The 23,253-nt window shown below is 38.6% G+C and overlaps 1 protein-coding gene across 1 annotated transcript in view; it reads left to right on the plus strand.

Annotated features, from left to right (window-relative positions):
• The window catches only part of LOC115209444 (putative mediator of RNA polymerase II transcription subunit 26), a 581,370-nt gene that overhangs the window by 546,144 nt on the left and 11,973 nt on the right, over positions 1-23,253 (plus strand). Inside the window, exons 8-10 of the mRNA XM_036500957.1 lie at positions 12,755-13,342; positions 13,379-13,601; positions 15,412-15,837. Of these exons, the coding sequence (XP_036356850.1) occupies positions 12,755-13,342; positions 13,379-13,601; positions 15,412-15,837 (1,237 nt within the window). The remainder of the gene's footprint in view (positions 1-12,754; positions 13,343-13,378; positions 13,602-15,411; positions 15,838-23,253) is intronic.

A 23,253-nucleotide genomic window follows, 5' to 3' on the forward strand; every position in this document is an offset into this window, starting at 1 on the left:
CACCATCATGCAAGTGGAATTATTTGTTTCCAATCTTCTGAGACATACCTAGTCATGGTGAAATACTACGACGTTGGCAACAGGAAAGGCATCCAGTTCTAGATAGTCTGTCTCAACAAATTGTGTATCAAAAAGTGGACATTAAATGATCATAATGATATATATTTATTAATTTTCAAATTATTTGAGTAATTTTTGCCTGGTTGGTGTTTGTCTTTTGATAGTTGATGTTCTCACAAATCAGATTTTCCAGTTCATAGAACATTTTTATAATGGAATATAAGGAAGAGAATGCTATCTTTCCTTAAATTAGAAAGACTTCTTTGGCTTAGAAATAATGAAACCAGTTTTTGTGATTATAACATTACATTTAAATTTCTAGAAACGTCACGTAGATTTAACTATATTTTTTTTTTTGTTCAGTTGTAACTCATGTAAAGAGATTACCTAAAAGTGCATGACTGACAGTTGGTAGTTAAAAACAAAATTGCCAGCACAGTGTGGTTAAAAATAATATATATATATATATATATAAACATATACAGGATGACCCAAAAGTAGGTTTACAGTTATCACATAGGCACTTAAATTTCTTTTAAAACACTTTATTACATTTAAATTTCTATCTTAGAAACTGAAAAGGAGCTTGACAAAATTAACTAAATTAGCATAGAATAATGGTCTCATATTTTTTTTATAATTAAGATCTAAACTGTTAATATATACTTTTGGGCCACCCTGTATATGTATATATATATATATACATATATATATATATATATATATCATCATCATCATCATCGTTTAACGTCCGCTTTCCATGCTAGCATGGGTTGGACGGTTCAACTGGGGTCTGGCGAGCCCGAAGGCTGCACCAGGCCAGTCAGATCTGGCAGTGTTTCTACAGCTGGATGCCCTTCCTAATGCCAACCACTCCGAGATATATATATATATATATATATATTATACACACACACACACACACAAACCTGTTTAGTGTTAACTATCAGAAAAAGAGTACCTTAGTAGAGGATAATATATTTTATTTTGGTTGAGTTTGCGTCTTGCTACTCTGAGTTTCACCTGTAGATGCACAGGATTTTAAAGCAAGTTATAACTGAAGATTGATGAGTTTGTACATCTTTATATAGTTTTTTTGTCAAAAGGTGTGATGTGCATCCCATCAATATTCAGTCGTAACTTACCTGAAGGTCTTGTGCTCCCTTGAGGGATGCTCAGAGTAGCAAGAGCCTGTCTTGACCAATATATATATCATCATCATCATCATCGTTTAACGTCTGCTTTCCATGCTAGCATGGGTTGGACGATTTGACTGAGGTCTGGCGAACCAGACTCCAATCTGATCTGGCAGAGTTTCTACAGCTGGATGCCTTTCCTAACGCCAACCACTCCGAGAGTGTAGTGGGTGTTTTTACATGCCCCTGACACGTTGCCAGTTAGGTGGTACTGGCAACAGCTATGCTCAAATGGTGCTTTTTATGTGCCCCCTGCCCAGAAGCCAGTCCAGTGGCACTGGCAACAATCTTGCTCGAATGTTTTCTTCATGTGCCACCAGCAAAAGTGCTAGTAAGGTGATGCAGGTAACGATTGAGCTCGAATGGTGTTTTTAATGTGCCATCAGCATGAAGGCCAGCTTGTTGCTCTGGTAACGATCTCACTTGTATGTTACTCTTAGCACTCCACTAGCAACGGATGCCAGTCAGCGAGCTTGATTTCGATTTCACTTGCCTCAGTTGGTCTTCGCAGGCAGAGTTTAGTGTCCAATGAAGGAAAGGCACGCATAAGTGGACTGGTTACACCCCTGGCATAGGCCACAAGGTTATGGTCTCACTTGCCCTTGCCGAGAAGGTTATGGTCTTACTTGCGCTTGCCAAGTCTTCTCAAGGACAGCATATTTCCAGAGGTCTCGGTCACTAGTCATTGCCTCGGTGAGGCCCAATGTTTGAAGGTCATGCTTCACCACCTCATCCCAGGTCTTCCTGGGTCTACTTCTTTCACAGATTCCCTCAACTGCTAGGGTGTGACACTTTTTCACACAGCTATCCACATCCATTCTCACCACATGACCATACCAGCACAGTCATCTCTCTTGCACACCACATCTGATGCTTCTTAGGTCCAACCTTTCTCTCAAGGCACTAACACTCTGTCGAGTATGCACACTGACACTACACATCCATTGGAGCATGTTGGCTTCATTCCTTGCGAGCTTACGCATGTCCTCAGCAGTCACGCACGGCCCATGTTTCACTGCCATGTAGCATGGTTGTTTGTACACATCCGGCGTACAGTCTACCTTTTACTCTGAGCGAGAGGCCCTTTGTCACCAGCAGAGGTAAGAGCTCTCCGAACTTTGCCCAGGCTATTCTTATTCTAGTAGCTACACTTTCAGTGCATCCTTCCATGCTGCTGACTTGGTCACCTAGGTAACGGAAGCTGTCAACTACTTATATATACATATATATATATAATCATCATTTAACATTCATGTTCCATGCTGGCTTGTGTTATATGATGATGATGCTGATATGATATGATGATGATCATCATCATTGTTTAACATCCGTCTTCCATGCATGGGTAGGATGGTTAACAGGAGCCAGCCAGGTAGAAGACTACTCCAGGATATATATAGTTCACAGATGAGATCCAGTGCTTCCCAGTATAAAAGACATTTAATAGTGCCAAAAAGATTCAAACTTAAAAGTTGCCTCTGTCTCTCTCTCTCTCTCTCTCTCTCTCTCTCTATATATATATATATATATATATATATATATATATATACATGCACACACACACTCCTGTGTCATGGTTTTACACTAATAGACAGAAAATTAGTTGTACTGATCTTTGAAGGAATCTGCTCTAGTTGACAATGGAAATGAAAGAAAATAACATATCATATGAAATGTGATTCTGCTTATATTCTTTGGTTACTTCAAAATGAGGTGATAGAAGCCATACACTATCTGCAAGCCAATATCAGCTCCAGTATTGGTGTGAGGTTTTAATGATGTGATATTTCTCAGTTAAACATATATTACTGTCATTTGGTGTAGCTCTGTCTGTTACTCTTTCTTTTGCCAGTTGTGCTTTGCAGTGTTTTCGTTATGATGTTGTTTCAAAAGGCCCATATGTTGATAGAATCAATGACTCTAGCTTGTGATGGTTTAATACCCTCCCCACTACAATTGTAGTGATGGTGGGAATTATGATATGAAATGCAGTTACCCATGCCACTACTTATGAAAGGAACATAAACCAGTGTGTGAGGAATTATTTTTCTCTTTGTTTTTATTTTGTTTTGAGCAATATTGTAGTATTAAAGTGAAATGGTTTTTTCTTAGGGAAATAGTTGAAGAATAGCTGGTTTTAATATTGTTCTTAAAATAATTTATGGAACTTTCTGTCTTTTTGTTTTGACTACACAGCTTATGCTTGTATTGATGAATGAGGGAGTGAATTTAATCGAATTCTTCTTAGTGCTAGTGTTTTTTGATGTTTGAACTCTCTACTGATTCCTAGTTGTTCTTGTCCTTGATAATATCAAAAAAGTTGCTTCATCAGATAAGAAACTGCTTGTACATCTAATTTCTGCTGCAGGTTTTGTGTAGTAACATTTGGTGGATGGCTAGAGTCTGAATGTATATAGATAGGTCAGTTGTTGGGTTTTATATAGGTTTTGTTGGAATGTTGTTTACCTAATGACCATCAAACTACAGATGAGTTGAGCCTTATCAAAGGAACTTCTCTAGCTCAACAAATACTAAATTTAGTGATTTGCTCTTAGCTAAGAACTTGTCTCTGTAGAAAGAGGACATCTTTGGTGCCCCTCATGGCAAAATGTGTAATAACATTTGATAGATGGCTGGAATCTGAATGTATATAGATAGATCAGTTGTTAGGTTTTATATGAATCTTGTTTACCTAGTGACCATCAGACTACAGATGAGTTGAGCCTTATCAAAGGAACTTCTCCAGTTCAACAAATACTAAATTTAGTGATTTACTCTTAGCTAAGAACTTGTCTCTGTAGAAAGAGGACATCATTGGTGTCCCACATGGCACAAACTTGAACTGCTATTCATCTAGGCTAATTCTGTTCCTAACTTGTTTTGCTATAACCGTTTATGTTATTCTTGTAACCTTGGTCAGTTTGATATCTCTGAGCTACTTCTTCACAAATCATCTTTTTTAGCCCATCTAGTAGTTGGTGATGACACTGCTACACCAGTTATTATGTGTATATATATATATATCTGGTTCACTATGCCAGTGACTTGAACATTACATACCTTGCTATCTATTTTCAGTTTCTCAGTGAGTATCTTTGATAGTCCAATTCCATTTCTTGATTTCACATCCTTAATAGTGCTTTTTGACCATAAAGCTGTCGACTTTAATAGCTAGTTCCTTTGTTAAATTTACTTGGAGTAGTCTTTACTCTAAAGCATTCATAACATTCAGCGACCTCCTGTAGTAGCAATTTTAAGCCTATTTCATGGTGTTAGTGAGAATAAGTGCACTGCTTTCATTCCAAATAAACATTTCCCAATGACAATGATTAACACTAGGACACTGATTTGCAGTATGGTACACCTAACGCCTATGATCCTCTTATCATTGAATATTTTTAAACCTTAAACTCTCAGCTTCTCATTGTACTTTGTATATTTGCCATTTTGCTTCTCTCTTAGCTACCTGATATTATTCTCAGATTCTCTCTTTCTTCCAGTCTTTCCAGGCCAGTCTCTTTGCTTTCATGGCTCTGTCTACTCTGACATTCCAAAATGATGTCACCTTCAGTCTAGTTAGTACCATGCTTCAACCACAGATATAGTCTGCTGTGCTTCACAGCACTTTGTTTCATAGTATTTCCTAGTTGTTCTCTATATTATGTGTCTAGCAGTGACACCTATCAGTTCCCATACCTGCCTTCTTCAAGTTGTCTTGTGTCTCTAGATCCATTTAGCTCTTACTCTGATGTCATTAATCATTATTTTTTGTTTGAGTGGTACATTCTTCACTATAGAATAACTTGGTATTCACAACCTTCTATTCATTCTATTTCCTGATGAGTATGAAGTCTATCTTTTTTATATATTTACCTGATTTGCCTAATTAGTTGGCATCCAGGTTGCTGGTCTATTTCTTAAAGTTAGTGTTACAAATGGTTGGCCTAGTTTGCATCACAAAATTCCAACCTTGAAACTTCCTCGTTCCATGTATCATATCAATAGTTTCCATATACATCAGATTAGCTATTATAGTATTGTCCAAAAATGCTCATTGACATTGCTATCAATGTGATGCAGATGAGTGTCTCACTGAAACTTGTTTTGCTCTTTCTCCGTTTTTGACTCTTGTGCATATACATAACTGTTATTGTTATGTGTCTGTAATTAGTCCAAACTTAATTATTCTCTCACATACTCTCACTACTTCAGTTAGTTTCTCTACTCAAAGTATGCCCCCTACAACTACCACCAGCATTGTAACCTATCTGAAAAATTTGTGCTTGTATTCCTTGTCCAAAAGAAATCTGCTGAGGCTCTCCCCCATCTTACCTCTTGCATACTGCACACATCTACTTCTTTCTCTCCAGCATCTCTTCAATCATTTCATTGCACCTGTATTAATGGTAACACCCTTGAAGTTTTGTACATGACAGAATGGGGTTGGTGCCCAATGGCATGTGGGTTGATAACTGTTTTCAGCAACTGAAAGGTAGAATGTTGATGCACTCATTTAGTGAAAGTCAAGGGATTCTAACATATGAAGAGATATTTCCACATGGCCAAGTCCTTACTGTGTGTAGTATAGCACATAACTTGTTTTGAACTAGTATCAATAGAGTAGTCCCAGTTAATATTAAAATATTGTTCTGAAAGCTTGATTTTTGTAGAGGGGACATATGGTATGGTGTACCAGTCATTGGTGATTTTAAAACCTGATGCTAACATCATCAGAGCTACATTAATGACACGTTTTCCATGATGTACAAATCATCTAATATCACCCACACACACGTGTGTGTGTATGTGATAGATCTCTTGCAAGCAAACCTCTCGCATTGGAGAAGCATCGATTCATATGGTAAATACTATATACTGACAACTAGGATTTAGCTTAACCATCAGTGGCAGAGTAGTCACTACTGATGGGCTAAGCAAAGCTAGCTAGCTAGTAGAATGACACTGCTTGCTGTGGGGCAGTTATCTCCCCTGTCAATGCATAGACCTGTGCTTATTGCAGATATAAGGGTCCTTAATTCTTGTTTCTAGCCATATAGGTCCTACCCTGCACCCTCAGTCACTATTAGTGACAATTGAAATTTTCCTTTTCTGTTTTATATTGCATCTGGCCACCTTCATTATTCTAAATATTTTATGTATGTGTGTGTCTGTGTATATATATATATATATATATATATATATATATGCCTAAACATTCAATGCAACTGAAGGAGGACACTCTCTGGACCTCTCTAAAATACTTCAGCATCAAACCTGAGTCATTGTAAGAAATCTACTATCTGGCACAGTTTCATGAAGAAAGTGTCTAGCTTCTGAGCATATCATGATTAAACAAGCTGAGCAAAAGTAGGAACTACAACATATCAGACCCTCCAATAGATCAGCACAGAATTGCAACCACATTTGTCTTATGTGCAGTTTTACATTTTGTACTTGCAGTGGACATATCAGCTACTCCCAGACATAGCAACAGAATCTTTGAATCCAGGGGTGACATTAGAGTTACTCCATCCTATGGATTTATCAACAAGATTGCCTTCTTTTATGAGCCATTTAAGAAACACACAAAATCCATTAGATTCACTTCAACAATTAAATTTAATTTGTCAAAATATTTTCGGCGCTTTGAGGCCGTGACCTGTTCACTGACAAAATTCCGTGCAGCACGGAATTTTGTCAGTGGACAGGTCTAATGGATTTTGTGTGTTTCTTAAATGGCTTATAAACACCTTCCATGCTGCAATTGCTTTCGTTCCAGCACACAATCTCAGATCAGGTCACTTGCTATGCAAGTACATCTCCATAATATCTATTTAAATATATATATATATATATATATATATATATATATATGTACAAACATCTTGCATGCATGCTTGTATTGAATTTTTTGAGAAGTACTGTCAAATAGTTAAATAAATAAATAAGAAAAGTTTTTGGTACATAGCATACAATTTATCATCTCATATAAATCTACATATAATATTTCAGTAAATAAATGCCTTTTTCAAATTTGGGAATCTAACCACTAACAGATCAAATAGATATATGAATAAACAAAATAGACATATAAATAAACAGAATGTACTGGAACCTCAGCTTAATTGTTCATTGATTTTTCTGATAGCCACCCTGCCACTAGCAATGTCTGTTAGTCTGTCAAGCTATTTTCTAAATGTGAGCCATGGGTAATAACATAATCAAAACAAGCTTTTCACTTGAACTTAAAATTATTGTAAATAACATCTCTGTTGTTGTTAGTGGGAGCATACCATTAGAGACTCCTTGTTGCTCTGATTTATGTATGTTTATGTGTGTGGTGCATTTATGTCCATATGCATGCATGTATGCGGACACAGTATAGCCAAATGGTTAAGAAGTTCACACCATCATGATAAGGTCATAAGTTTGATACCGTTGTGTGTCTTCTTGGACAAGTATCATTTTTCTATTGCCCAGCATCAGTTCATTCCATGTATTGGGTTGTCCGGAAAGTTTGTGCCGATTTTTAAAGGAAAGAAAAAGGTCAATAAATACTTGCCATTACATTTTTAATCAACCAAATATGAACCATTTTGTTGCACAATGCGTCTCCATCTTTCCTTTAACTTGAAAATACCCTCTTCCCAGAATTGAGGTGGTTTCATGGCAAAGAATTCATCGGGGTATCTTTTTACGTCATTTAAGGAATTGAAATTTTTATCATTAAGACTATCCTACAGAGACCTGAATAAGTGGAAATCCAAAGGAGCAACATCTGGTGAATATGGAGGGTGGGGTAACATATAACAGCCAAGTCGCAGCAATTTTTGTCTGGTTCCCAAAGCATCAAGTGCCGAAAATGAACTTTCTTATCTTCCATTTTAAAGGGTTACAGAATTAACACAGGTTATAGGAACATAAATCTTCTTCCATGAAAAGATAGCCTAAAGATAACCCTAAACTGTGCTCTAAATGGAGGTGTAGTCAAATCCTATTTTATGGACTCAACCATGTTCTAAAATAAGTCGAAATATAAGCTACTATAAATCGGCACAAACTTTCCGGACTGCCCGATATTTGATATTGGGTACACAAAAACTGTAGAAGCCTGTTAGGCAGTTGGTATCTGTAATTCAAGGCTCCAGCCTTGTCACACTGTGTTAAGTTGAAGCTGTCTGAGAGTTATGTTTAGGGCATAATAATAATATCTTCTCATATCACTTTGAGTCTTGTGCATAGGTACTGAGCATATCTGTAGAATCCTCAGTGACAAACACTAATGCAATGAGCTTGACAGTTCATTTGATCAAAGAACTGAAAATTCATGGTCGGAAATTTTGTAGTCATAATATATTACCAACATTTATTAGTTATTAAAAGGTTCATGGCCTAGAGGTGAAGGTATTGCACACATGATGATGAAATCATGGTTCCCATTCTCAGACCAGATGGTGTGAAGTGTTCTTCAACAATGACACCCCCTTCCATGTTGCTCTGCTATCACTTTGATGTCTGATATGTGGTACATCATACAGCTGTGCAGGATACAATGATTTTGATGGAGCGAGCAAGCTAATGTACAACAAAAACATTTGATCATCACTATAAACATATCATCTGTGCTGGTTGTTCAGTAATTAATGGTGGAACCCTTATTTGCCATCTATCAAAGGGCAGTCTAATATATATATATATATATATATATCCAACCCATGCTAGCATGGAAAGCGGATGTTAAACGATGATGATGATGCTATATATATATATATATATATATATATGTATATGGAGGCACAATGGCCCAGTGGTTAGGGCAGTGGACTCATGGTTATAGGATCACGGTTTCAATTCTCAGACCGGGCGTTGTGAGTGTTTATTGAGCGAAAACCCTTAAAAGCTCCATGAGGCTCCGGCAGGAGGTGGTGGCGATCCCTGCTGTACTCTTACACCACAACTTTCTCTCACTCTTTCTTCTGTAGGCCTTCTCACTTAGCCAGCGGGGTGGTGTCATTTGAAGGCTAAAACAACGAAAAGCGCATTGTGACCAGCGATGTGTAGCAACATCTGATAGCCTGGTCGGTCACGGTGATCACGGTGATATATATATATATATGTGTGTGTGTGTGTGTGTATGTGTCTGTGCTTGCATGCATGGATGTTTGGACAGATGCTCACTCACACTTCTGGTTTTCCTTTTCAAATTCCTCACCAATGGAAAAAAAAAACTGGCTTCTTACTCAGAAGCAAGGCTCCTTCATTGGAATTTAGACAAGACCAATGTGGTAGTCATGTATGTGTGTATGTATATATATATGCACACATGTGCATGTGTGCAAATATGGAGGTCACTGCATGTGTGTATCTGCATGTTTTGATGTATGTACACGCATACATATGCTTGCATGTCTACACATTAAATACTCTTTTACTCTTTTACTTGCTTCAGTCATTTGACTGCGACCATGCTGGAGCACCGCCTTTAGTCGAGCAAATCGACCCCGGGACTTATTCTTTGTAAGCCCAGTACTTATTCTATTGGTCTCTTTTGCCGAACCGCTAAGTGACGGGGACGTAAATACACCAGCATCGGTTGTCAAGCAATGCTAGGGGGACAAACACAGACACACAAACACACACACACATATATATACATATATACGACAGGCTTCTTTCAGTTTCCGTCTACCAAATCCACTCACAAGGCATTGGTCGGCCCAGGGCTATAGCAGAAGACACTTGCCCAAGGTGCCACGCAGTGGGACTAAACCCGGAACCTTGTGGTTGGTAAGCAAGCTACTTACCACACAGGCACTCCTGCGCCTATGCTAAACTTTTTTCAACAAGTTGTTGCTGTAAGTTCCTGGTTAGTTTAGCAGTGTCTTTTATGGTTTTGTGAAGCTCAGCTTCTACAGATTGTTGCTGAGACAGTTACACATCCAAGTTCCCCAATAGTTATAAGTAATACTATGAAACTATAGTCTGGGTGGAGTAACGGCAGATTTCTCATTATTTCAACATAGATGTTTTTTTTTTATTTCCTCACCAATCTTTAATATCATGTTAACACCTACTGAGCAACTGATTTTCACTACATTACACAATTTCCTCTGTTCTAGATCATGCTTCTCATGTCTGTTACGCTTGCATTTTACTGAGATCTTAATAGAAACATTCCACCAGTATTCTTTCATATGATTGATTGTGCTCTTCGCATCATCTCTGTACATATGTAGTTTAGTGTAGTGTCTCGGTGTTGTAAGATTACATAGATTTTGCTGTTTGTCTTGACTTCTCATATCACTTTGTGTCTTGTGCATAGGTACTGAGCATGTCCAGTTGTATATCTTTTGTCTGTGTCTGGTATTATTGAGGAACAAAAGGGAAATCCAGAACAGTAAGGTTCCCTTATGATGCCCCACTTATTATCACAGACTTCTTACATAGTCATTCACCTCCAACATGTAGCTGACTTTGGGAATATGATGCTCGTCTTCAGTCAACTGGAATTTCAGAAGAGAGCTGTTTGAAGTCCAGTGTCCTATTGTTGCGCTGCAGTTAGGAATGGACTGTGGTGCCTTATCACTTGTAGGTTTTGAAGCACTGTTTCCTTAAAAATGATAATTGCATCATCATCATCATCATCATTTAATGCCCGTTGTCCTTGCTGCTCAGTTACAAGGACGTAAACAAACCAGCACTGGTTGTCAAGAGGTGGGGGTGGACAAAGACAGAAACAAGGTCAACAACATACACAACACTGGTGTTAGGAAGGGCATCTAGCTATAGAAACCATCCCAAAATAGATATGGAGCCTAGGCAGCTCTTTAGCTGGCCAGCTCCTGTCCAACCCATGCCAGCATGGAAAACAGACATTAAACAATGATAAGGAGGATGATGATGATGATGATATTTCTTTCTTTCTTTTCTTTCTTTTACTTGTTTCAGTCATTTGACTGCGGCCATGCTGGAGCACCACCTTTAGTCGAGCAAATCGACCCCAGAACTTATTCTTTGTAAGCCTAGTACTTATTCTATCGGTCTCTTTTGCCGAACCGCTAAGTTACGGGGACATAAACACATCAGCACCGGTTGTCAAGCGATGTTGGTGGGACAAACACAAACATACACACACATACACATATATATACATATATACATATATACGACGGGCTTCTTCCAGTTTCCGTCTACCAAATCCCTTCACAAGGCTTTGGTCGGCCCGAGGCTATAGTAGAAGACACTTGGCCAAGGTGCCACGCAGTGGGACTGAACCCGGAACCATGTGGTTGGTAAACAAGCTACTTACCACATAGCCACTCCTACGCCTATATATATATATATATATATATATGACAGGCTCTTATATAATTTTGTCTACCAAATTCACTTAGAAGGCATTAAGTTGGCCTGGTTCTTTAATAGAAGACAATTGCCCAAGGTTCTGTGCCATAGGATTTGAACCCCAGACTGTATGTATGCAAAGAGAGTTTTTTTTACTACACAGACATGTCTGTGCTTTATATATTTCCCTGACCCCCCCACCACCACCACCACTACCATGCACACACTCATGATGGAAAATTTTAGATTAGAAAGCTTCCTAACAAGCTTACTTTGATAGTTAGGTTTGTTGTGTTATTTCATTTATTGTCTGTGTCTGTAATTTTTGGCTGTGTTCAGTGGTTTGGATAAATAATGGACTGATTACCAGACTGAAAGACAAAAAATCACAGTGAAGGATTCAGTGTTGTTACAAGGGTCAAATGATTTTTTTTTTTTGCCTTTTTAATTTTTATTTTCTAATTATTTTCAACACTCACACACACATACACACACACACGTGCACAAGCATACAATCAGGCTTAGGTGTCCACATATATATCATAACAAATGCAATCTCATGCACATATATATCCAAACACATACAGGAATACACACACCAGCCTACGAATTACATTGTATGTGTTGCTTCTCTGTAGAAATGTTTGCTATTAGTTGTTGTCATTCAAATGATTATGTCTCATTAACCTTTTGTCGAAAGTAGATATATACATTACATATATATATTACATATATATATATATATATTACATATATATATATATATATGTGTGTGTGTGTGTGTGTATATGAGGGGGTGCTGAAAAGTTATGGGTATTGTGGAAGGCCCAATCTTCTGAGTTCTTTGGCAGGGCTTACAGAAACTGAAGGACTGCTACAATAAACGTGTGAATCTGGGAGGGGAATATGTTCAATAATATCATAATTAACTGATCTTCCAGTATTTTCCTTTATCCAAAGCCAGGAACTTTTCAGCACTCCCCCCCATATGTGTGTGTGTGTGTGTGTATACATGTATGAGTGTGTGTGTGTGTGTGTATACATGTATGTGTGTGTGTCTTTGAAATTGTTCTATGTGTTTGTGCAGAATATTTCATTTAAAGTTGAGTGAAATTTCAAGTACAAGGTATTTTTACACTCTGTTATTTCTACAGGTGGAATGCAAACGAGCTGAACCTCTTGGACGTATGAAAGGTGACCAAAATAGTGGCCAGGCATTACCAACGTCACTAGATCAACTTCAGCATCAGTTGATGCTGCCAAAAGACCAGGTCCCAGACGGATTGTCAGCGTGGAGGCCCCCTTCTGCTGTACTTACTGACAATGGAAATATCGGTGCTAAACCTGGCTTTGAAATGGTCAATGGCACCAGCACTGCTATTGGGGATGCTGCAGGTTGTAGTAACATTGATGCAAATGGTGTGCGTAGCAACCCAGCTGGAGTCTGTGGCGCTGCTCTGCCTTACGTTGCAAATCCCCCGGCTAGTAACGGTGTGAAGGTTTCCATGTACCATCAACTGGTTAGCTATCCTGGGATTTACTCTGTTAGTCAGCAGCAGCAGTTTCAGCAACAGTTGCAACAACAACAACAACAGCAGCAACAGCAGCAGCAACATCAGCAACAGCAGCAACAACAGCAGTTGCAACAACAACAACAACAACAGCAGCAGCAACAACAACAGCAGCAGCAACAACATCAGCAACAGCAGCAACAACAGCAGTTGCAACAACAACAACAACAACAGCAGCAGCAACAACAACAGCAGCAGCAACAGCTGCAACAGCCACAGCAACCACAGCAACAATCGCCACAACAGCAATCTTTAATGCCAGTTCCGCCGCCACAATCAGTTGTTCCAACAACAAATCAGCCTATCCAATCAGATGGTTACGGACAACAGACTGCTCCGGTATATGTTGCACAATCGGTACAATCTAGGCAACAGCCCCCGCAGGGCTACCTTACCTCTTGGGGGCAGCCACCCCCTTCTGTACCACCAGGTATGTAAAAGTACTTTGAATTTATGTTTTACTGATTGGTTAATAAAAGACATTACTTTGGTACACTTGTTTTCATATCTCCTCAAATATAGATCAAGGGAAATTGGAGCCAAACATAGTTCATTATCTATAATATAAATTGGACATGGGCGATCATTGTATTCTTTCTTGGCTTGAGGTTCACAGCCAAACGGCTGGGTGGATTCACGTGAAAAATAGCACACATATGGAGACGGGTGTATAGATTGGAATGCGGTTTGTATTTTTTACCTAGTCCCCATACTTACTGAGAAAATCGATCAAAACTTTTTCTAATAGATTTCCCCTCTTTCTTTCGCCATTAAAACAACCAGTTGCTGAGAAGCTGTTTTCTGACGGGGTGGGGTCAGGAAATTTTCATACAGCTGGGGACCCGAAATAATAAAGTTGAGAAACGCTGTTATAGATTATGCCTAATCGAAAACGATCATAGCCACTTCATCCAAACAGACAGGGTGAAACTGGGCTTAGCTGCTAGTTACATATAAAGATAAAGTATTCTTTCCAAGTCCTATGGACTCATAAGGGTCAGTTTCCTGGTTTCTGTTACATCGTCGTCATCATTATCATCATCATTTAGCATCCGTTTTCCATGCCGGCATGGGTTAGATGGGCTTGACTGGAAAACTGATGAGTCAGAGAGCTGCACCAAGCGCCACTATGTTTTGACTTGGTTTCTCCTGCTAGATGTCCTTCCTAATGCCAATCCCTCAACTGGTTTAATATTTGTGTATTATATTAAATATGTTTATAATTTGGTGTGTATTACTTTCACGTGACACAGTGGTTAGAATGTTGGGCTCACAATCATAAGGTAGTGAGTTTGATTCCTGGACTGGGCTGTGTTGTGTTCTTCAGCAAGACATTTTATTTCACATTGCTCTTGTTCACTCAGCTGTGGAAATGAGTTGTGATGTCAAAGATGCCAAGCTATATTGACCTCTGCCTTACTCTTGGATAACATTGGTAGTGTGGAGAAGGGGAGGCTGGTATGTATGGATCACTCCTGGTCTTCTATAAGCCACCTTGCTTGGACTTGTGCCTTGGATGGTAACTTTCTAAGTGCAATGCCATGGTCGTTCATGTCTGAAGGGAACCTTTACCCTTCACTTTCTCATGGTTTTATATTTTTAAAAAAATGTTAAATTGCAAATTTAAACATACATAAATTATGTTAAAACTTGCCTTCAACATGTCACTGGCATGGATGCCTTTAATGTGTCACCTGCATAAGTGCCTTTAATGTGTCTCCAGCACAGGTGCCTTTAATGTATCACCAGCACAGGTGCCTTTAATGTATCACCAGCACAGGTGCCTTTAATGTATCACCAGCATGGATGCCTTTAATGTATCACCAGCATAGGTGCCTTTAATGTGTCACCTGCATGGATGCCTTTAATGTGTCACCAGCACAGGTACCTTTAATGTATCACCAGCACAGGTGCCTTTAATGTGTCACTAGCATGGATGACTTTAATGTGTCATATATTTACCCCTTAATGGGATGCCAGTCCATTGCAGGATTACTCATTTTTGCCTGCTGAGTGGAATGACGCAACATAAAATGAAGTGTTTTGCTTAAGAACACAATGTGTTGCCCAGTTCAGGGATTGAAACCGCAATCTTACAGTGACATGTACAACTCATCCCTTGAGATAAAAGTACCTTTCTTTTGAACATTGGACCTGTGACCCTCCTATGTAAAACACATTTCTGACAAAAGAGCCTCTAAGTGTTTGCTCAAAAAGTTTTATTGTTTCATTATTTTCAGCAAACTATGGTAACCCACCTTCTGGTCTGCCTGAATATACTTTTCAAGGACCAATCCAGGACCAAGTAAGTTCTCAGGTTTACAATCAGTGGAATGACAGAGCCCAGCAAGGCCTGCCCATCACAATGCCTTCTCAACAGCAACAACACCAGCAGCCACAACAGCAACAGCCACAACAGCAGCAGCAACAACCACAGCAACAGCATCATCATCAACAGCAGCACCAACAGCAACAGCTTACTCAAAGCAATCAGGGTCAACTGACTACTACACCACTACCTCCAGCTGTTGCAAGTAGCTATCAAGGATATTCACAGATGCCTCTCTTAGGACAAACCGTTCCTCCGCCTCCTAACTATGGAATTCCACAGCAAACTCTGTCACAGTCACCAGCCTTACCTCCTACTGTACAGTATGCCAATTACAGTAAGTAAGAACTTTGCCAATCATTTAGCACTGAACTGTTTTGAGGGGTGCATTAAAAACGAACCTGATAGTTATACTCTTTTACTTGTTTCAGTCATTCGACCCTAGGACTTATTCTTTTTAAACCAAGTACTTATTCTATCAGTCTCTTTTACCAAACCGCTAAGTTACGGGGATGTAAACACACCAGCATAGGTTGTCAAGTGATGTTGCGGAGACAAACACAGACACACAAACATATACACACTCACATACATATATATATATATATATATATATATATATATATATATACATATATTCGATGGGCTTCTTTCAGTTTCCGTCTACCAGATCCACTCACAAGGCTTTGGTCGGCCCAAGGCTATAGTAGAAGACATTTGCCCAATGCGCCATGCAGTGGAACTGAACCCGGAACCATGTGGTTGGTAAGCAAGATACTTACCACACAGCTACTCAAATTTTATGTGATATGGATTAGAGATTAGTGTTTTGAAAGGTGGGGAGGAGGTACTAGGTAGGGAAAGGAGAGTATGGAAGCCAAAATATGTTGCAGTGTATGGCAGAATCATAAGCATGCTGGGTAGAATGCTTAGCGGCAATTTGTCCATCTTTATGTTCTGAGTTCAAATTCTGCTGAGGTCAACTTTGCCTTTCATCCTTTCAGAGTTGATGAAATAAGTATGAGTTGAGCACTGGTGGGGTCAATGTAATCGAGTAGCCCTTTCCTTCAAATTTCAGTCCTTGTGTCTATAGTAGAAGGGATTATTATTATTATTATTATTATTATTATTGAGTGAGAGAGCAGTGCATGCCATCAAAGTGACACTGGGGTAAAATATACGAAGCCCAGTATACCCATCAGGACTATCTGTCTGATAAGGGTACACCAGGCATGTGCATATGTGTGTGACATGGTGATCTCATATCAAGGTAAACAGCGCATGACCTTGCAAGTGGGGCCCAGTTAGAATTTTCTTCTGGTCGAGTAGCCCATTCCACTCAAAAGGTCCCTGAATAAGGATTGTTTAAAGATGTTGAACGAACCACCCATGTTTCCAAAGGTAAATTATCCAAACCTCTAAGAATTTCTTTCAACACATGGCTATGATGCTCCCCCACTATTTCTGCTCGTGATCAGAGATGCACATATCGTCAGCCACTAAGGGACATGCTCAACTGGTTAAGGTCAAACAACTGACAAGAAAATCTGTGGTATTGAGCAGAATATTTGCTGTAACCCATCTTTTATACCAAGACAAAACAACGTACATGATAACACTTCCAATCAGTTAAGATCAGAAGTCATGAGAACCACTGTCTGGTACTGCATCAGGGCATTTATTATTATTATTATTATCATTATTATTATTATTATTATTATTATTATCATTATTATTATTATTATCATTAATATTATTATTATTATTATTATCATTATTAAGGCAGTGAGCTGCCAGAATTGTTAGCATGCCAGGCGAAATACTTAGCGGTATTTCGTCTGCCACTACCTTCTGAGTTCAAATTCCACCGCGATCGACTTTGCCTTTCATCCTTTCAGAGTTGATGAAATAAGTATGAGTTGAGCACTGGTGGGGTCAATGTAATCGAGTAGCCCTTTCCTTCAAATTTCAGTCCTTGTGTCTATAGTAGAAGGGATTATTATTATTATTATTATTATTATTGAGTGAGAGAGCAGTGCATGCCATCAAAGTGACACTGGGGTAAAATATACGAAGCCCAGTATACCCATCAGGACTACCCGTCTGATAAGGGTACACCAGGCATGTGCATATGTGTGTGACATGGTGATCTCATATCAAGGTAAACAGCGCATGACCTTGCAAGTGGGGCCCAGTTAGAATTTTCTTCTGGTCGAGTAGCCCATTCCACTCAAAAGGTCCCTGAATAAGGATTGTTTAAAGATGTTGAACGAACCACCCATGTTTCCAAAGGTAAATTATCCAAACCTCTAAGAATTTCTTTCAACACATGGCTATGATGCTCCCCCACTATTTCTGCTCGTGATCAGAGATGCACATATCGTCAGCCACTAAGGGACATGCTCAACTGGTTAAGGTCAAACAACTGACAAGAAAATCTGTGGTATTGAGCAGAATATTTGCTGTAACCCATCTTTTATACCAAGACAAAACAACGTACATGATAACACTTCCAATCAGTTAAGATCAGAAGTCATGAGAACCACTGTCTGGTACTGCATCAGGGCATTTATTATTATTATTATATTATTATTATTATATTATTATTATTATCATTATTAAGGCAGTGAGCTGCCAGAATTGTTAGCATGCCAGGCGAAATACTTAGCGGTATTTCGTCTGCCACTACCTTCTGAGTTCAAATTCCACCGCGATCGACTTTGCCTTTCATCCCTTTCAGAGTCGATAAATTAAGCATCAGTTGAGCTCTGAGGTCGATGTAATCAACCAGTCTCCTCCTCCAAATTCTAGGCCTTGTGCCTACAGTAGAAAGGATTATTATTATTGTAGTAGTAGTAGTAGTAGTAGTTGCATAAGCTGTATAATAAGCCTTGGGTCAGCCTTGTTCAACTAGACCTAAATAATAACAACAACAACCCTTTCTACTATAGGTACTAGGCCTGAAATTTTGAGGGAGGGAGCTAGTCGACTACATTGACCCCATTGTTCAACTCATACTTATTTCAGTGATCCAGACTGAATGAAAGGTGAAGTTGACCTCAGTGGAATTTGAACCCGGAATGTAAAGACAGTCAAAATGAAACTAAGCATTTTGTCCAGCTTGCTAATGATTCTGCCAGCTTACCTCCTTTGTAGTAGTATTTGTAGTAGTAGTTTTAAATTTTGGCACAAAGCCAGCAATTTTGGGGGAGGAGGTAGCTGATTTCATTTGACCCCAGTTGTCAACCGGTACTTGTTTTATTGAGCCCAAAAGGGTGAAAGGTACAGTTGACTTCAATGGAATTTGAACTCAGAACATAAAGATAGAGGAAATGCTGCTAAGCTTTTTGCCTAGCGTGCTACCAGTTCTACCAGCTCGCTGCTTTAGTAGTAGTAGTATTAATAGTAGTGGTGGTGGGGTGTCGGTGGTGGTAGTAATGAGCTTATTGTATATAGAACTGACTACAACTTGTCAGAAATGTGTAAAAGAAGGAACAAAAAGCAGTAATAAGTCAAAATGAAAGACAGCAGAATAGTGCCTGTACAGTACACAAAATAAAGTGAAAAAAAAAATAAAGAAGTGGACAGTAAAAGAGCTATAAAGAGAAAAGGGCACATTAGCACATCAGGAGTGGTGTTGGCAAATTTTAGGATCCATGGAATTTTTGAAGGATGCAACTTTTGTGACAGCTATCAGCTAACATAAGTATTTTATGTCATGCTTCAGCAATTCTGAGCATGGAAAAATGTTTCTGAAAGTCATAGGTGCAGCTCTGCTTTTAGATTTTTATTAGCAAAAAACAGAGATATTCTAGCTGGAACCATTCTGTCTTTCCAGAAAGAATATATCCAGGACTACATTACCCAATATGTCCCCCCCACTTTTTTTTTCCCTGTTTTTAATCCTTTAGCATTTAAACCGACCATATCCAGCCCAAATATTCTACAAATAAACAATCATGTCCTCAAAATCTCTAAGCTAGAAGATAATACAGGATTGATTTTTAAATGTGAATGAGTAAATTTCACACTTGACAGAGTAATCTGAATGCTAAAGAGTTAGATATGTGTGAGATTTGAGGGAAATTTGGCTGTTTTTTCTAGCTATTTGAACCACTACTTAGTCTTTCTGATTGAGTCATATGCCACAAAATAAGTATATACAAAAGTGTAACTAATTATCTTCTTAGTTGCTGAATTGTCTCTGGACCCTTGTTCCTTCTTTCTGGCTGGACCCTGCCACCCTCTTAACACAGTTGCAGGTAATAACCCTGCCTTCATAGTTCTGAGAAGTCCATGTTCTGATGGTCTAATATTTGGGAAGTCTAAGCAGAATGCTAGTGGTACATAGTTACTGTGTGGTCTTCTTTATAAGAAGGATGATCTTCCTTCTTATTACTTTGCGTTAATACATGAAAGCAATTATATAGGCGCAGGAGTGGCCGTGTGGTAAGTAGCTTGCTTACCAACCACATGGTTCTGGGTTCAAACCCACTGTGTGGCACCTTGGGCAAGTGTCTTCTACTGTAGCCCCGGGCCGACCAATGCCTTGTGAGTGGATTTGGTAGACGGAAACTGAAAGAAGCCTGTCGTATATATATGTATGTGTGTGCGTGTGTTTGTGTGTCTGTGTTTGTCCCCCTAGCATTGTTTGACAACCGATGCTGGTGTGTTTACGTCCCCGTCACTTAGCGGTTCGACAAAAGAGACCAATAGAATAAGTACTGGGCTTACAAAGAATAAGTCCCGGGGTCGATTTGCTCGACTAAAGGCGGTCCTCCAGCATGGCCACAGTCAAATGACTGAAACAAGTAAAAGAGTAAAAGAGTATATAAATATGTCTGTGCATATATATATGTGTGTACATATAAATATGTCTGTACATATATATGTGTGTCCCACATTATTAGGCAAGTCAACCTTCTCTCAATAAATAAATGTATATTCGTTCAAAACCAGTTGTTTTCCCACTGACTGTTGGCAACATCTATCTGTGCACTTTCTGTGAAATTAAATCGGATCTGCACAGATGCTAACAAATGGCTGCCATTTTTGTGATTGGGTAACATTTTCACCACCACAAGTTATTAGGCAGGTATAATAAAAATGATAATTGTGTCAGAACAAATATTTATTTAATTCAACAATAAAGGTTTAACAAAAAACTTATTCATAAAGGACTTAATGGTAAACATAATAATACATTCAAATGAGAATAATCATGGGATTATGATGTCATACAGCTGTTTGATATATGGTCCTCCACATGCAATAACTTTCCTTATGTGCTGATCCATTGAATTTGTGAAAGTGATGATATCCTCTTGTGTCATGCTTTGAGCAGCATCTACAATAGCATCCCAAAGGGATGCTATCCATCTTGGTAAATGCACTGCTTTAGGAAACTCCACAAGTTCTCGATTAGGTTTAAGTCAAGGGAACAAGGTGGTTACTCTATCAAACGACCTCCAGAGAAGCTTATTTGCTGCAAATATTCCTTAGAATTCTTTGCTAAATGAGACAGGGCATCATCTTGTATGAAAGTTTTTGCCTTTTGAACCACAGTTGGAAATTGTCCTTTAAGAAGGTAACATGTGTTTTTTGATGCCATCTAGGACTTTCCATGGCCTGACCATCATGCCACCAATGATGCCAGCCCAAAACATGACACCACTTCCTCCCTGTTGGTGTCTCAAATGATGATGACGGTTCCTGCTGATTGATATCCAACCTTTACTCCAACAATCTGTTGATAAAATCTATCTTCATGTACTCTTCTGCCCATTTCAGTTTCTTCTGCTTATGTACAGCCTTCGGAGGGGGCTTTGTAACTGGTTTAACATTCCTGGCTACCTGCTTTAAGAGGTGACACCTATTAGTCTTCACTACATCTTCCCTGACACAGTGTTTAAAGATTTCTTACTTGTCAGACATGGGTTCTGCGCAGCTTTCCTTTTCACACTTGACAAAGTATGATTCGAAGCAGCCCTCAACTCGCCCTTATCTGCCCTCGACCGAACAGAAATAGGAAATTGCACAAATTTCTTCACTGCTCAGTGATCTCTTCCCAGTATTTTTGATATTTCTATGTTTGTTTTTCATTTCCCAAGCTCTGACACGATGGTAGACTTCTCGTTTGAGATAAGATCACATTTCTGACCCATAATGACCCTTCATTAGGCACTTGTTTAATAATTTGGGACAGCAGAAATGGCCGTTGTTTGTTTCTGTCTGTGCAGATTCGATTTATTTTAACAGGATTTATGCAGATAGGTATTGCCAGCATTCAGTGGGAAAACAACTGGTTTTGAACGAATATTCATTTCCTTATTGAGAGAAGGTTGATTTGCCTAATAATGTGGGATGCAATGTGTGTGTGTGTGTATGTGTATATATATATATATATATATATATATATATACACATACACATACATATGTATACACACACACACACACACACATACACACACATGCACAAATTAGCCTAATGCAGTGATGAGATATCTCAATGTGGTTGTTTGAGCAGCTAGAAATAATAGCCAAATCTCTCTCTAATCATACCTTACATCTTGAAAATAAAAGGAAGGATTTGTTGGAAAACATAGACCTAGATACAGTATGTTGGGGCAATGGAAGGTTGGAATGGTTTAGCAGGAATTCCTTTGAGACAGTATTGCTTGATAAGCAACATCAACAAGAAGAGCAGCAACAGCTAATGATACAATCACTGCATCTAAATAATATATGAAGTTGCAGGTAATTGCAATTTTAAATGTATGAGATGTATTGGTTAAGAGTATAAGGTGGAAGACAACTCGTCCACATAGTTATAAGTTCAGACCTTATAACAGTCATTCTGTGCACTTCGTTAAAAAGAAACAAGTATGCTTGCTCCAGCTTGATGGAACAGATAAAAATACAGACCCCTTCCCCTCGGCTCTACTTCTTCATAATTATGTAGTTAGAAGTGCGAAGGGCATCTTGCTTTAAAAATATTGCTGTGACAAATAAATCCTGTGAGCTGGGAATGAAAAAGAAAAAAAGTAAAATAGTTTTAAAAAAGAAACATTTATTAAAATCTGAAGATTTTTAAATATTTTATTTCATGTGATAGTTGGAAACCCAGAAATAGAATGGTTGTTATTTGAAGAGAAAATAAATACTTTGCTGGATTTCTAAAAGGCTCTGTTACAGTTGTTATAATCAGATAAATCACTTGGCACACAGTGCTGATTTTCTTAATGGCTGAGAGCAAAACAGCTGCTTGACGCCTGCACAGAAGAATCTATAGAAGAATCTTAGAAATCAGCAATCTAAGAATCCTTAATTTGAGATACACAAGCTATCTTTACTTCATCCACGTCCATGGGAAAAACCTTCAGCTGTTTGGTAAAGAAAAGACTCATTCACCAACACACTCAAAACTGCCATGTAGTTGGTTTTTCATGCCAGAATTATTTCTCAAATCTCCCTCTGACTAATCCCACCTCTCCATTGCTACCACTACAATCTGTTTTGAAAAACAAACTTGAGTGAATTCAGACCAGTTTTCCAGTTTATAAGCTCTCCTCCACCCCACCCCCTGCCAACCTACCCACATTCTGTTTATGATAAAGAGACAGAAATTGCTGAAGATTATGCTGCAGATCATTAATAATAGAATTTAAAATTTTACAAATTGTGTGTAAGCATGTGTGTGATTGTGATTTGTCTTATTGTATTATCTTGATGGAATTTGCGCAAACTAATTT

The sequence above is a fragment of the Octopus sinensis genome, linkage group LG3, assembly GCF_006345805.1.
Source record: "Octopus sinensis linkage group LG3, ASM634580v1, whole genome shotgun sequence".
NCBI lineage: Eukaryota > Metazoa > Mollusca > Cephalopoda > Octopoda > Octopodidae > Octopus > Octopus sinensis.